The sequence below is a fragment of the Nicotiana tabacum genome, chromosome 10, assembly GCF_000715075.1.
Source record: "Nicotiana tabacum cultivar K326 chromosome 10, ASM71507v2, whole genome shotgun sequence".
Lineage (NCBI taxonomy): Eukaryota > Viridiplantae > Streptophyta > Magnoliopsida > Solanales > Solanaceae > Nicotiana > Nicotiana tabacum.
In genome coordinates this window covers 24,403,316-24,419,113 of record NC_134089.1, presented here as the reverse complement: position 1 = coordinate 24,419,113, position 15,798 = coordinate 24,403,316, and the positions used below count along the sequence as shown (strand labels likewise).

The window sequence follows — 15,798 nt, the reverse complement described above, 5'->3', positions numbered from 1 at the left end:
ATTACTTGTTGGACTAATTTTCCTAGACTCAAGTTCTCTTTCTCAAGAAGAATCCAAGTCAAATAGGCACAAATTTGTGTTTGCAACTACTAATTCAACATGGAAAACACAAATTAGTCCAAATATCAAACACCCATAGACATTCAAGCCTTAAAACTCAAGACCTATCAAATACCCACACCAGGGTTGAGCCACAACCCTAGCTAATGGGTTTAGCTACTCATGATAAAAGAAGAAAACAAAGAAATAGATGAAGCAAAATCCATAATATTTAATTACAAGCTAATACTTGAAGATTCAATGATAAAACTACACTAAAATTACTCAAAATGGTTAAGAAACCCTGTTCACGAGCGCAGCTCCCCGTTAAAATACAACTGATGACCTAAAAATGGGAAAAAGAAACTATTTATACTAGGCCAAATTTTCTGGACAAAAATACCCCTGCGGGGATAGTGCGGCCGTAGTGAGGCTTCTTGGCCTTAAACTCTGCTCTCTGAACTTGGCCACCGCGGGCCGCACAATATGCACCGCGTCCGCGGTGGCTGTAGTCATGTAATTTTTGACCCTCCCCAAGACTTTATATAATTTAGTATTTAAATATTTAGTTTAGGTCTAGTATCATTATTTTAATTAGTTTTGACTCTTTTACTTTATTTTAAGAACAAAAATTGAAAATTACAAAAAAAACATTAGTTCCATATTTCTCTATTTAATTCACGCATTATGTATTTTAGAAGGATATATTACTTTAAAAATATTTTATTTTAATATAATCTTTGAAAAAACCAAAAATAGTTTCATATTTTATATATAATTTAGTTTAATTAATTAGATTAATTTTTGCATTATGTAATACATTTATCTTATATTAAAAGGAACTTAAATAAGATTTGGACATTCATTTTAGCCCAATGTTAAAGCCCAAATTTGAAGCCTAACCTCCCTTACCTTTCACTAACCCAAAGCCCATAGCGCCATAAGATTTTATAGGAGAGAAAACCCTAGCTGAACCCTAATTGGACACCCATGGCTGCCTTCTTCTTCTTCTTGACACCCAAAACCCAAAAAATCAGCGGCATCCAACACCCCTCCCAGCCGTGACCCTTACCCAAAAACCTTTCTTCTTTGCGCCACCCAACAATACCAGCGACCATACCTTCTTCCTCACCCCCATCAGCGGCCATCTCTCTCGCACACAAAACCAGAGGCAGACCACCCCCAAGAAGCAACAACCGCTCTAACAGACAAGAGCAGTGAGATGAAACGGACAATAAGAAAAGTCAAGCAGCAGTCTCTTCTCTATTCACTGCCTTAGCGTTCTTCCTTATCTCATTAATCACCATTTCAAGTTAATTCCTCCAATGCCTTTCTTCTGATTGGCAAAACCTGCGTGATTCCTAGACCCGCTAGCGCACAACTTCTCGGGTCTCTAGTTAATGGGTTGCATAAATGTAAGTGGAGGAATATATTATAGTGCTGGGTTTGTGAAGGTCCAAATGCTTGAATTCACGTCAAATTGAGCAGAATCGTTTATGAGAAATTTTATTTGGGAAAGAATTGAGTTAGTTTTCAATTCGGAGATCCGTTGAGGGTCGAAGTTTTATTTTAGCTACTGATTTGTGGTGCTGTTCGAGGTTAATTCCGTGGTTCACGGTCCAAGCTCTTGCTACTATTTCGTTTCCTGGTCAAATTTGGTTCGCCGAAGTTTGCTATAACCGAGTTCTTGTTAATATAGTTGAGGTCTAATTCTAAACTCTTCCTCATTTATTATTTCTCATGTGGATGTTTTGTGTCTGTTTACTACCGTATTCTAGTCATTGTCATGTGGGTAATTTGCCTTCTGTGCTTCATATTGGTTTGGGTAATCTTTATTTTTTTAAGTATAAGAAAATGTCCTGCATATATAAATATGTGTTGAAGAACAAAACTACTTAACGTGCTAATGAGTTCAGTTAGAACATTTTATCAATGTGTATTTGATTGTTTCACTTAAGCAAGTCGTGAGGCCAGTGTTTGGCAAAAAGAGATTCTTGTTAATTGAAATTAAGTGAAATATGAATTTTGATCTCAGTTTATGCAATAAAATGGATTTAACACTAAATTTAGTAATGTTTTATTTTTCAAATGATAGAAGCATGTGTTAGGTCATTATTACTTGGGTAGGCAAGTCTTAGGATTTTTGTTTGGATTTCGAGGTGAGAGGTCGTTCCCTTTAGTTAAATTTATCCGGGGAATGCCCCGAAGGATTTGTACATATTTTATTCTGGGGAAGGCCCCGTAGGATTCTGTAATTGGAGGCCGTGGCGAACATCGTAGAAGAAGTAGCATAGGATAATTTAGAACTTTAATTTTCCTTTTTTTTAATTTTCTTTCATTTAGGTGGGGACGACCTCGAGCCTCGTTTGTGTTTATTTTCCTTTTATGTGATTTTACCCCAATTTGAATGTTTTTAAAGCCAACTAGATCGAGTACACAACTGTGACTTTCACGGGACTTGGGGAGTGCCTAACACCTTCTCCCCGAGTCAAATGAACCTCCTTACCTGAATCTCTAGTGCAAATCCAAAGTGTTTTTAAAGGAAAATCATTTTTGAAAACGGTGACCTGGCACACCGAAACCAACGTCAGGTGGCGACTCTAAGTTATTTCCTTTTGAACACAATTTTGTCACTTTTTAATTAAAGACCCTTTTGAGCTTTACAAAATCTTTTTATTAATATAAGAGGGTTTAGTGAAGTTGGTAAAAAAGGGGGTGTGACAGCTCTGGCGACTCTGCTGGAGAGTTGTAGGTTCGAGTTGATACTTGATCTTGTTGGCTTTTGGGATATTCGGTTGAGGTGTTTTTTTTATTTGCTTTGTTTAGTTGGTTTGTTTGTCTTATTTCCCGTTTTGTTGGTTATTTGTTTATCGTTTTTTCTTATGTGTTTACCGCTTTATAATTGTCATCATTTGCATAACTATGAGTCTTCTTTCTGCAACAAGTCTTCCGGAGTACGTTTGAGCGTACACGACCTTTTGTGAGTCACCCGAGTTTTTAGGGGGTGGCATGGGAGCGTGGAGTGGGCGGACAGCTAGATCAGCTGTTATCGACCACGTGCTGCCCCGAATTGCCTTGTTAGCGAACCCCAAACTTAGGTCAACCTTTAGGTCATTTTTATTTGCATCATGTCATTTACACCTAGTAGGGCTCGGTCCCAGGCACCGCGTCCCTTTGTAGGAAGCCTATCCAAATTTTTTCAAAAATGGGCTCGTGTCCCAAAAAGACATTCAATCATCCCTATGCGATACATGTTGCATTTTTAAGGGTAAAAAGGTCATTTGGCGGACCGATGCTTGGGAAAGAAGGGTGAAAAATAAAGCAAGTAGGGCCCAGTTGTATTTTTCTTTCACAGCTTTTTAAAAAAAAGACCAAAAAAAATGAAAATGGAAAAAATCCAAAAAAAAAGATTTTACAATTTCCCATCATTTTCAAAAAATCAAAGAAAGAAAGAAAAAGAAAATCCGAAAAGATTTTACACTTTCCCATCATTTTCCAAAAATTCAAAAAAAAAAAAAAGAAGAGAAAAGAAAATCCAAAAAGATTTTAAATTTTTCATCATTTTTCAAAAAGACAAAAATATATTTTTTCCAAATTAGTGTCATTTTTTAAGCTTTCTCCCATGTCCAATCTTCCCGAACTACGCATACTTGATTCTCGTCTTTCGGGGCGGGATACGCAGGCAGCCCAGATAGGGTTCACACCTATCTCGACTACTACCACTCAGGTCTCATTGTTTGATCATTCCTATCCACCTGGGTTCAGCCTTTATCCTAACTATACGGCTACAGTTGGAACTTCTATTGCATGCTTCCAAAGTGTGCCATTGACAACCAATCAGATAACCACTACTGTTATGCCTGTTTTCAGCGTCCCACAACCGACGATGGTGTAGAGGAAAACTCACGAGTCACAATTTGCTACCGAGCAAGAACAGTCCCACTCTCCTGAGTACCACTCATAACTATTTGATCTTCCTGCAAAGATTGAGAAGCCTACCTGAAAGATAGCACCGAAAGAAATAACCCAATGACTGAAAAGCTTAGAACAATAGTTGAAAAACATATAAGGGCTGGCAGGTCAGAAAAGCATTTCCTTCAAGGATCTATGTATGTTCCCTGATGTTCGTTTGCCACTTGGTTTCAAGATTCCCAAATTTGAAAAATATGATGGACATGGAGACCCCATAACCCACCTGAAACGGTATTGTAATCAACTAAGAGGTGCGGTAGGAAATGAAGAATTACTGATGGTTTATTTTGGGGAAAGCCTTACGGGTATAGCCTCTGAATGGTTTATGGGTCAAGAGACATCTTGCTAGTATATCTGGGATGACATGGCCCAGGCCTTTGTCAAACATTTCCAATATAACATTGATATTGCCCTGGACTGTAATTCCCTTTCAAATCTGAAGAAGAAACCAACTAAACATTTAAGGGAATATGCCATTAAATGGAGAGAACAAGCAGCTAAAGTTAAGCCATCCATGGATGACCACGAGCTAATCACTGTCTTCCTTCAAGCTCAAGAGCTCGATTACTTTCAAAACATGATGTCCGCAGTTGGAAAATCATTCTCGGAAGCAATCAAAATGGGAGAAATGGCAGAGAATGGCCTTAAGACAGGCAAAATTATTAGTCAAGCAGCTCTCAGAGCTGCAACTCAGGCTATCCAAATTGAATCTGATAATTTTAGTGGCACGAGTGAGAAGGTTGAAGAAAACATGATGACATCAAGGTCGAGAAGAGGTCCTAGAAGAATATCTCAAAGGCATGACCAGCCTCGTTTGTTTTTTGATGATTCCCTTGAGAACCCACAATACTCTGTTACTCCACCCTAGTATGTTATCCAGCCACCAAGATACCCCAGAAGGCGAGCGCCAGCACCGCAAAATCTCCATCAGCCTTATAACCCACATCCAAGCCAGGAGTATAGAGGTAAACAAAGGTTGAAAGATAATTTTACTCCGATAGGAGAGTCCTATGCAAGTTTGTTTGAGAAATTAAAGTATTATGACTTGATTGCACCTATTCCTCCGAATCATGTGGACCCGCGTGCTAGAAACTTTGACCCTTCTAAAAGGTGTGAATACCATTCCAATGCCCAGGGGCACAATGTCAAAAGTTGTCAGGATTTGAAAAGAGAAATAGAAAGAATTATTCAAGAAGGGATAATTGTGATCTAGGGCAGTGACACCTAGAACATCGCGCAGAATCCTTTACCTGTACATGATGATGCACACTTTGTGGGGAGTATGCATGGTGACAAGGAGTATAAGAATCCTCTTGGAAACTTGCTGACTGAAGTTAATGATATTGAGATTGGTGAAGGTCCCAGTAATTTTGATGTGCAACCCAGCGGCTAAGATGTAGAGCTTGGTGAGTGGAAAGACACTCCTTTCCTGGCTAGCTAGGGAGGAGTTTTGGGGGTTTATTTTGTTGTTATTTCCGTTTGTCCGGGTTATTTTAGGGTTGTAATCCGGACATTATCTTGTTGGCTCAAACCCTTCTGCTTCTTATTTTCCTAGTTCGTTTAGTGGTAGTAACTTGTCTAGTGTTATCTAGGATTGTTCCAGGGTTGTAACCCATGTCTATTTTGCTTGTTTTGTTCAAATCCTTTTCACCATATGTCTAATGCAATCTCCTATTTTCTGTTAGTTCTAGTCAGTTTTTGTTTAGGTCACTTTTCCTTTTATAGTTATTTTCATGCTGACTCTAGTGACATGACATGCACAAATAATTCTCAGTTTGGTCTTGAAAGTTAGTTAATCATGAAGCAATGGCACAGTTTTAAATATGATAAAAAGATGCATTTGAGGAAACAAGTAAAGATTCACGCATTCTAAGATAACTTGAAGCTTGAATTGAGTGAAATTGAGGCAATTAGTTTGGGAAATCAAGAGGTTGATAAGAGCATACAACAAGAAAATGTCTCTCAAGTAGTTTGAGGTAGATCAGTCAGTGCTGAAATGTATTCTTCCACATCAAGATAAGGTTGAGTCAAGTCTGCTTCGAATTGGAAAGAGTCATTCATTGGGACAAAGGTATTGCCCATTGACACTTTTTGTTTGTGTTGATGCCATCAATAGATACTATGTATGATTTCTTTGCTCATCTTTGATTGCATGTTTGTACTTGGCATTCTTAAAGTTTGGTATGACGAAGACATTTTATTCTGCTACCCAAATACTTTTATCTTTTGCTACCCCTTTTGAGCCTTAATTCGTTTTGTTTCATACCCCTCTTTTGGAATCAGAAGTAGAGTTAGGAACTAGAAAATAAAAAGCAAAAGAGAAAAAGAAGAAAAAGACAGGAAAAGAAAAAAAAAGAAAAGAAAATAAAGGAAAAAAGAAAATAAAGAAAAGGAAAAGAAAAACAACAAAATAATCCAACATCGTGTTTGAACTACGTTCAACCTGATTCTTGTCACCACAAGATACGTAGGCAGCCTTAAGGTTCGGTCGCACCAAATAAAATATTTCATAATCTCATGAAGTCAAGAGTGGGGTAGTATTTCTTAGAAATTCCCCTCAAAGCAAAAATCCAAAAAAAAGAATTCCCAAACTCCAAGAAACTGGGGCAAAAGTTTTAATTTTGCCAAAAGGACTGATTCCAAAAGTTGTAATTTTGAACCCTTCCATCTTAAATTATTTTGAGCCTTCATGTCACCCATTCTTTCCAACCCTGTCCAAAAGCCTACATTACGATCCAAGAAAGACCTTCCTACTAATCTTTGAGGATGTCAAATCAAGTGTGTGGTGAAAGTATGATCTTCTTGCATCATGGTTAATACTTTTGTTCACAGCACCAAGAGAGAATGATAAAATGAGAGAGTCTTATCAATGAAAACCCTCATGGGCACTGTAAGACGACGGTGGGTTGAGAAAAGAGCAAAATGAGAGAGGCTTGATGGTGAAAACCCTTTAGGGCACTACAAGTCAACTGAGGATTGTGGATCAAATATGACAATTGGAGCGCTGAAGCCCAGTTTCACAACTTAGAGGCATAACACGAGTTAAATATTAGACTCGCTTGACAGATCAGGCCGCTTAATCCAAAATGCATGTCATGGTCAGTGGAGATAACCTTCAAATCGTATTAATTTCTACTTTGTTCTTTTTCCTCGGTAAAAATATTTTCTTGTTAGATACCATCTCTTCTCGTTTTTTCCATTATTTTGTTCCTCTTGTTTTGTTTGAGTCCCTTTGAGTCTGTTTTTGCCGAAACAAGTGAGAAATGATTTCAAAATCTGCTACTAGCTTTTTAATCACACAAGTCTCTAGCAAGCATATCAAATTGGCATAAGACACAGGAGAATATTGTGTGCACTGAGTTGGTGATAGTAAATGTTCTCTGGGATTGATGTGAAATGCAAAGATTGGGTGAATGTTATAACACGAGTGCAATGCATCGGGCATAAGGTATTGGATTTGAATGAATCAGGAATATATCTTGTGATAAGGGTTGTCCGAAAAAGCAGTCAGTCGATAACAAGCACTGTCTTCCAAGTTGAAGTCCAAGTTGATCGTGACAAGTGCAAGAGAAATCGCCCTTGTAGTCAAGGTCACAAACTAGCCACCACATTTTTAAACTCACAAGTTTTCTTTGTTTGAAACAGGAACAAAACAGTGCAAGCAAGTTGGTTCAAAAACACAAAAAAAACAAAAAGAAAAAAGAAAAAAGAATAGAAGAGCGGACAAAGGGAAGTTTCTCAAATCTTTGCCTTTATCTGTCTTGCTAGTGCGCATAAAATGTTGCCATTGTTCTTCGCATTTTTCCCTCCTAGGATAAAAGTCCTAGTCTGATGAATTTTCCTCCCAATCAAACCTTAGTCTAATGAATCTTTTTCCTAAGATAAGAAACCTAGTCTAATAAATTTTCTCCTAGGATAGAAAATCTTAGTCTCATGAATCTTTCTCCTAAAATAACAAAAAATGGACTTAGTCTGATGAACTTTCTCCTAGGATATAAATTTTAGTTTGATGAATTTTTCTCCTAAGATACCAGAAAAAAGAAGATAAGAGACCTAGTTTGATGAATTTTCTCCTATGGTCGAAATCTTAGTCTGATGAATTTTTCTCCTAGATAGAAGACCTAGTCTGATGAACTTTCTCCTAGGATATAAATCTTAGTCTGATGAATATTTCTCCTAAGATACCAAAAAAATACCTAGTCTGATGAATTTTCTCCTAGGATAGAAATCTTTGTCTGATGATTTTTTTCCTAAGATAGAAAGCCTAGTATGATGAATTTTCTCCTAGGATAGATCTTTAGTTATCTTAAGTTATTAATCTTTAGTTTTCTTGAAATCAGGGGTCCCACCTGGAGAATAGAGTCAGTTTTTACTTTAGTCTAGCTTAGTTTATAGTTTTCCACAAGCTCAATCTTAAATCTAGGAGACGCACTTCCTAGTCTAGGTCATTCAAGTTTAATTCTTAGCAGACGCACTTGCTAGTCAAATATTCTTGGTTTGATTCACAGGAGATGCACATCCCAGTCAAGTCTTTAGTTTTACTCTCATAATTGCATCAATAGCATAGGTGATTTACAGTTTTGCTAACAACTCACAAATCTTCCTAGTTCAAACTGGAGCAGAAAATTTTGTTTGTTTTGTTGTTTTGATTGCAGGCACCCACCTGGAGAATGAGGGAATTAGTTTCGAAATTATTTTAAGTTTTGGCAATCAGGCGCCACCTAGAGAATAAGGGAACATAGTTCGATTTTTGGCAATCAGGCGCTCACCTGGTTAACAAGGGAATATAGTTCAAGTTTTGGAAATCAGGCGCCCACCAGGAGAATAAGGGAATACAATTCAAGATTTGGCAATCAGGCGCCCACCTAGAGAATAAGAGAATACAGTTCAAGTCTTGGCAATCAGGCACCCACCTGGAGAACAAGGGAATACAGCTCAAGTTTTTGGCAATCAGGCACTTATCTGGAGAACAAGGGAATACAATTCAAGTTTTGACAATCAGGCGCCCACCTGGAGAACAAGGGAATACAGTTTAAGTCTTGGCAATCAGGCACACACCTGGAGAACAAGGGAATACAGCTCAAGTTTTTGGTAATCAGGCGCCACCTGGAGAACAAGGGAATATAATTCAAGTTTTGGCAATCAGGCACCCACCTGGAGAATAAGGGAATACAGTTCAAGTCTTGGCAATCAGGCACCCACCTGGAGAACAAGGGAATACAACTCAAGTTTTTGGCAATCAAGCGCCCACCTAGAGAACAATGGAATAAAGTTCGAGTTTTAGCAATCAGGCGCCTACCTGGAGAACAAGGGAATACAGTTTGAGTTTTTGTAATCAGGCGCCCACCTGGAGAACAAGGGAATACAGTTCAAGTCTTGGCAATCAGGCACCCACCTGGAGAACAGGGAATACAATTCAAGTTTTGTCAATCAGGCTCCCACCTGGAGAACAAGGGAATACAGTTCAAGTTTTGGCAATCAGGCGCCCACTTGGAAAACAAGAAAATACAGTTCAAGTTTTGGCAATCAGGCGCCCACTTGGAGAACAAGGGAATTCATTTCAGAGTTACTTTCAATTCGCAAACTCAAGAAGCATCAGGAGCTCGCCTGAAGAACGGGGTCCATTTTCAATTTAATGTTGAAGATCAAGTAGAGATTCAAGGAAGATTCAAGACAAGAAGTAGATAGGATCTTGTATTTTTTTTACTTTTGCTGTAATTTTTCCTTTTATTTTCGGTGTAATGGCAGGAACCGCGGACCGGAACCTCGACAGAACGGCACCTCGACTGGCTCTCCACCTCAGTATACTCCATCATCTCATTCACTTCTGAACTACACGTGTCCTGATACCTTTATAATCAAGGATATGTAGGCAGCTCAGATACCAGGGCTCAGTCACACTCTCTTCCTTTCTCTTAGTTTTTGGTCTCTCTAAATAAGGGTCGGGTCAAAAAAATTGTCTTGTCGTTCTTTGTCAGAAAACTCTTCGTGTTTCCAGTCAAAGAGGGGCAGCTGTAGACATGTAATTTTTGGCCCTCCCCAAGATTTTACATATTTTAGGATTTAAATATTTAGTTTAGGTCTAGTATCGTTATTTTAATTAGTTTTGACTCTTTTACTTTATTTTAAGAACAAAAATTGAAAATTACAAAAAAAATAGTTCCATATTTCTCTATTTAATTCACGCATTAGGTATTTTAGAAGAATATATTACTTTGAACCTATTTTATTTTAATATAATCTTTGAAAATATCAAAAATAATTTCATATTTTATACATAATTTAGTTTAATTAATTAGATTAATTTTTACATTATGTAGCATATTTATCTTATATTAAAAGAAACTTAAATAAGATTTGGACATTTATTTTTAGCCCAATGTTAAAGTCCAAATTTGAAGTCTAACCTCCCTTACCTTTCACTAACCCAAAGCCCATAACCCCATCAGATTTTATAGGAGAGAAGACCCTAGCTGAACCCTAATTGGACACCCATGGTTGCCTTCTTATTCATCTTGACACCAAAAACCCAAAAAACAAGTGGCATCCAACACCCCTCCCAGCCATGACCCTCACCCAAAAACCTTTCTTCTCCCCCCCCATCAGCGCCCATCTTTCTCGCACACAAAACCAGAGGCAGACCACCCCTAAGAAGCAACATCCGCTCTAACGGACAATAACAGTGAGATGAAACGGACAATAAGAAAAGTCAAGCAGCAGTCCCTTCTCAATTCAATGCCTTAGCATTCTTCCTCATCCCATTAATCAGCATTTCAAGATAATTCCTCCAATGCCTTTCTTCTGATTGGCAAAACTTGCGTGATTGCTAGACCCGATGGCGCACATCTTCTCGGGTCTCTAGTTAATGGGTGGTACAAATGTAAGTCGAGGAATACATTATAGTGCTGTGTTTGTGAAGGTCCAAATGCTTGAATTCATGTCAAATTAAGTAGAATCATTTATGAGCAAAAATTTTGGGAAAGAATTGAGTTAGTGTTCGATTCGGAGATCCGTCGAGGGTCGAAGTTTTATTTTAGCTGCTGATTTGAGGTGCTATTCGAGGTTAATTCTGTGGTTCGCGGTCCAAGCTCTTGCTACTATTTCGTTTCCTGGTCAAATTTAGTTCACCGGAGTTTGCTATAACCGAGTTCTTGTTAATATAATTGAGGTCCAATTCTAAACTCTTCCTCATTTATCATTTCTCATATGGATGTTTTGTGTTTGTTTACTACCGTATTCTAGTCATTGTCATGTGGGTAATTTGCCTTCTGTGCTTCATATTGGTTTGGGTAATCTTTGTTTTTTTAAGTATAAGAAAATGTCCTGCATATATAAATATGTGTTGAAGAACAAAACTACTTAACGTTCTAATGAGTTCAGTCAGAACATTTTATCAATGTGTATTTGATTGTTTCACTTAAGCAAGTCGTGAGGTAGTATTTGGCAAAAAGAGATTCTTGTTAATTGAAATTAAGTGAAATATGGATTTTGGTCTCAGTTTATGCAATAAATTGGATTTAACACTAAATTTAGTAATGTTTTATTTTTCAAATGATAGAAGCATGTGTTAGGTCGTTATCACTTGGGTAGGCAAGCCTTAAGATTTTTGTTTGGATTTCGAGGTGAGAGGTCATTCCCTTTAGTTAAATTTATCCGGGGAATGCCTCGAATGATTTGTACATATTTTATTCTGGGGAATGACCCATAGTATTCTGTAATTGGATGCCGTGGCGAACATTGTAGAAGAAGTAGCGTAGGATAATTAAGAACTTTAATTTTCCTTATTTTAATTTTCTTTCATTTAGGTGGGGACAACCTCGAGCTTCTTTGTGTTTATTTTCCTTTTATGTGATTTTACCTCAATTTGAATGTTTTTAAAGCCAACTAGATCGAGTACGCAACTGTGACTTTCACGGGATTTGCGGAGTGCCTCACCTTCTCCCTGAGTCAAATGAACCTCCTTACCTGAATCTTTGGTGCAAATCCAAAGTGTTTTAAAAGGAAAATTATTTTTAAACCCGGTGACCTGGCACACCTAAACCAATGTCAGGTGGCGACTCTGAGTTATTTCCTTTTAAACACAATTATGTCACTTTTTAATTAAAGACCCTTTTGAGCTTTATAAAATCTTTTTATTAATTTAAGAGGGTTTAGTGAAGTTGGTAAAAAAGGGGTGTGATAGTGGCTTCTATTGCGGTCCGCACAAAAAGGATCGCGGACCGCATTGTCATTGATTCTCCAAAGTGGCAGCTCTCTGAACTCCGTCTTTGCGGACAGCACAATATCGAGTGCGGTCGTGGTGAGTCCATTGCGGTCCGCACAAATTGCTTTGCGGCCGCATTGCTTGGGTCGCTGAAATAAGCACCTCTCTGAATCTCCTCACTGCGGACCGCACTAAATGAGGTGCGGTCGCAGTGGACCTGTTGCACTGTGCTTGGACTTGTTCTTGGTACTTGTGCATGTTTCACTCCTTTTTGAGCTGGTTTTGACTAATTATCACCTTTTTGACCTAACTCTACAAACAAGTACAACATGTAAGCCTTTGGGACTATTTTGTATATATTTTTAATCAAAACTCAAGTAAGAAGGAGTGTAAAATGAACCATAAGCCCTAGTTATCAGTACCGAGTGTGTTATGTGATATAGCCCGAGGGGATGATGTTGTTCGGGTACCCTGAGTGAGTGATATATTGATTATTCCACGATATGACTTGTTATTGCACTTGGGCCGTAAGGGGACCCTCCTAGAGTCTGTACATCCCCAGTGAGCGCGGGTACCCAGTATGAGATGTGATATAGCTTGAGGGGCTGATGTTGTTCCATGTTATTGCCCGAGGGGCGGTTCTTGATTTATGTTATGCCCGAGGGGCTGATAATGAGTGAATGTGAGGTAGCCCGAGAGGCTGGTTCTGTTGATATTATGATCGATAGGCGGTTTATGGTACATGTTTTGCCCGAGGGGTTGTTCATATTTCTATTATGTTTATTCACTGTTTTATCACTCATTTATGTATTGTGTTGGAAACATCCTGCTTTTGTTGTAGCGTTTTGACGTGATTTACGTATTTTCTTACTGCTCAACATTCATTTACCTTTATTACTTACTGAGTTGGAATACTCACATTACTCCCTACACCTTGTGTGCAAATGCAGGTATTTTCTGAACCCAGTAGCGGGTGTCGATTGCTCAGAGGCAGAGTCATCAGAGTTTATCAAGGTAGCTACCCAGCGTTCGCAGCACAGCTTTTCTCCCTCTTGTTTTTCTTAGACTGTATTTAGTACATTTTCAGATTTTCATTGCATTTAGACCTTAGTAGATGCTCGTGACTTGTGACACCCCGATGTCGGGCTGTATCTATTTCTGCACTTGTTCTATTTCGCTTAATTTTGGGATCTATTTCTTATCAATGACTTAAATTGACTTATTAAAATTGTTAAAAACAAAGAATTTGGGAATCGTGTCGGCTGACCTTGTCTTCACGAGAGGCGCCATCATAATCCGGTCCGGTTTGGAGTCGTGATATTTTTGGACTACAAAATGGTAGATAGCAAGTCTGTTATTAGCCAAGTCCAGGAATTGCAAGTGATTATTCATGATCTCCTTGCTGAAGGTATAAATTGAATTAATACTGATGTTGAAAGTAGTAATCTTAGTATTTTTACTAACAGAATTTTCATTGAAGGTCTTGTCATCAATGAAGCATTCCAAGTAGCAGCGATGATTGAGAAATTGCCTCCTTTGTGGAAAGACTTCAAAAATTACTTGAAACACAAATGCAAGGAGATGTCGCTTGAAAATCTCATTGTTCGGTTGAGAATCGAAGAGGACAACAAAGCTGCTGAAAGAGAGGCCGTTGAAACTCAACAACAATGGGAGCAAACATTGTTGAGGATACTCCTCAAAATAAGAGAAAGAGGAAGCATGCTTCTGGACCAAAAAGCAACCCAAGCAAGAAGCGACTCAACGAAAATTGCTACAACTGTGAAAAAGCTAGACATAAATCTACAGATTGTCGTGCTCCGAAGAAAGTCAAGAAGAAGGGTCAAGAAAACATGGTTAAAAAGCACGAAGATGTTGATGACTTGTGTGCTATGCTTTCTGAATGCAACCTGGTGGGAAATCCTAAGGAGTAGTGGATTGATTCTGGAGCCACTCGCCATGTTTGTGCTGATAGGGAAGCTTTTGCTACATATGCTCCTGTTGGACCCGAAGAGATGCTTTCTAAGTATGTTAAACATCCTTATAAGTCAGTTGAAAGGAATTCAAATCCTTTAGACTTAATTCACACATATATTTGAGACATGAAGTCAATACCATATCGCGGTGGAAAGAAGTATTTCATAACTTTTATTGACGATAGTACTCGATATTGCTATGTTTACTTACTTAATAGTAAAGATGAAGCAATAGACGCATTCAAGCAATACAAAAATGAAGTTGAAACATAACTTAACAAGAAAATCAAAATGATAAGAAGTGATAGGGTTGGTGAATATGAATCTCCTTTTGAAGAAATATGTTTAGAATATGGAATTATTCATCAAACAACGGCCCCTTACACTCCCCAATCCAATGGGATTGCGGAAAGAAAGAATCGTTCATTAAAGGAGATGATGAACACATTGTTGATAAGTTCTGGTTTGCCACAGAACTTGTGGGGGGAAGCTGTTCTTACGGCTAACCATATACTAAATTGAGTACCCTATAGCAAAACACAATCCATTCCATATGAAAAATGAAAAGGAAGGAAACCCAACTTAAATTATTTTAAAGTGTGGGAGTGTTTGGCAAAAGTGCAAGTTCCTAAACCTAAAAGGGTAAAAATAGGACCGAAAACCGTTGATTGTGTTTTCATAGGATATGCGACCAACAGTAAAGCATATCGATTTCTAGTTCATAAATCAAAAAAATCCCTACATTCACAATAATACGGTTATAGAATCAGACAATGCTGAGTTCTTTGAAAATATATATCCATATAAAAAAGAATGTGAGTCGATTGGTGAAGGATATAAACGACCTCGGGAAGAAACAAAACAAAGTACATTTAATTAGGAGGATCCAATACGTAGTAAACGTCAAAGAACGTCTACTTCATTTGGACTAGATTTTGTGACTTTCTTATTAGAAAATGAGCCTCGAACATTTATAGAAGCTATATCTTCTTTGGAATCATTATTTTGGAAAGAGGCAGTCAATAGTGAAATAGAATCCATATTGAACAACCATACATGGGAATTAGTTGATCTTCCTCCTGGAAATAAACCTTTTGGTTCTAAATGGATTTTTAAGAGAAAAATAAAAGATGATGGCACTATTGATAATTTAAGACAAGACTTATAGTCAAAGGGTATAGAAAACGAGAAGGTCTTGACTACTTTGATACATACTCTCCAGTTACAAGAATTACGCCCATACGGATGTTAGTAGCATTAGCTGCAATGTATGGTCTTAAAATTCATCAAATAGACGTTAAGACGGCCTTCTTGAATGGAGATTTGGAGGAAGAAATCTACATGGAACAACCTGAAGGGTTTGCGGTTCCAAGTAAAGAAAGAGAAGGTATGTAGACTTGTTAAATCCCTTTACGGACTAAAATAAGCACCCAAACAATGGCATGCGAAATTTGACCAAACAATGTTGTCAAATGGTTTTAAGATAAATGAATGTGATAAATATGTGTACATTAAAAATATTCCAAATCACATAGTCATTGTTGGCTTATATGTGGATGATATGCTGATAATGAGTAATGACATTGCCAACATAAATGCTACTAAGCGTAT

The 15,798-nt window shown here is 37.9% G+C and overlaps 1 protein-coding gene and 1 long non-coding RNA gene across 3 annotated transcripts; one reads left to right on the top strand and one right to left on the bottom strand.

Annotated features, from left to right (window-relative positions):
- Nucleotides 1–365: 365 nt before the first annotated feature.
- On the top strand, nucleotides 366–14,300 carry LOC107826709 (uncharacterized). Of its 2 annotated transcripts, XM_075222724.1 has the most exons (5): nucleotides 366–1,743; nucleotides 8,667–11,179; nucleotides 13,165–13,228; nucleotides 13,458–13,622; nucleotides 13,695–14,300. In XM_075222724.1, the coding sequence occupies exons 4-5, from the start codon at nucleotides 13,550–13,552 to the stop codon at nucleotides 14,285–14,287; spliced, it is 666 nt and encodes a 221-aa protein (XP_075078825.1). In that variant the 5' UTR covers nucleotides 366–1,743; nucleotides 8,667–11,179; nucleotides 13,165–13,228; nucleotides 13,458–13,549; the 3' UTR covers nucleotides 14,288–14,300. The 2 variants fall into 2 exon arrangements, 1 of the variants encoding a protein (XP_075078825.1); XR_012695420.1 differs by lacking the exon at nucleotides 13,458–13,622 and having other exon boundaries at nucleotides 370–1,743.
- Nucleotides 3,197–8,660, bottom strand: LOC142164615 (uncharacterized). The gene is made up of 2 exons (XR_012695421.1): nucleotides 5,333–8,660; nucleotides 3,197–5,103 (listed from the first exon to the last, which is right to left on the bottom strand). It is a non-coding gene; the product is annotated as an uncharacterized LOC142164615 (long non-coding RNA).
- Nucleotides 14,301–15,798: the final 1,498 nt, after the last annotated feature.

Coding starts and splice junctions, on each gene's coding strand:
- LOC107826709 (XM_075222724.1), top strand. CDS start 13,550: ATGGTAGATAGCAAGTCTGTTATTAGCCAAGTCCAGGAATTGCAAGTG. Junction 13,623..13,694: donor TCATGATCTCCTTGCTGAAG/GTATAAATTGAA, acceptor TTTTCATTGAAG/GTCTTGTCATCAATGAAGCA.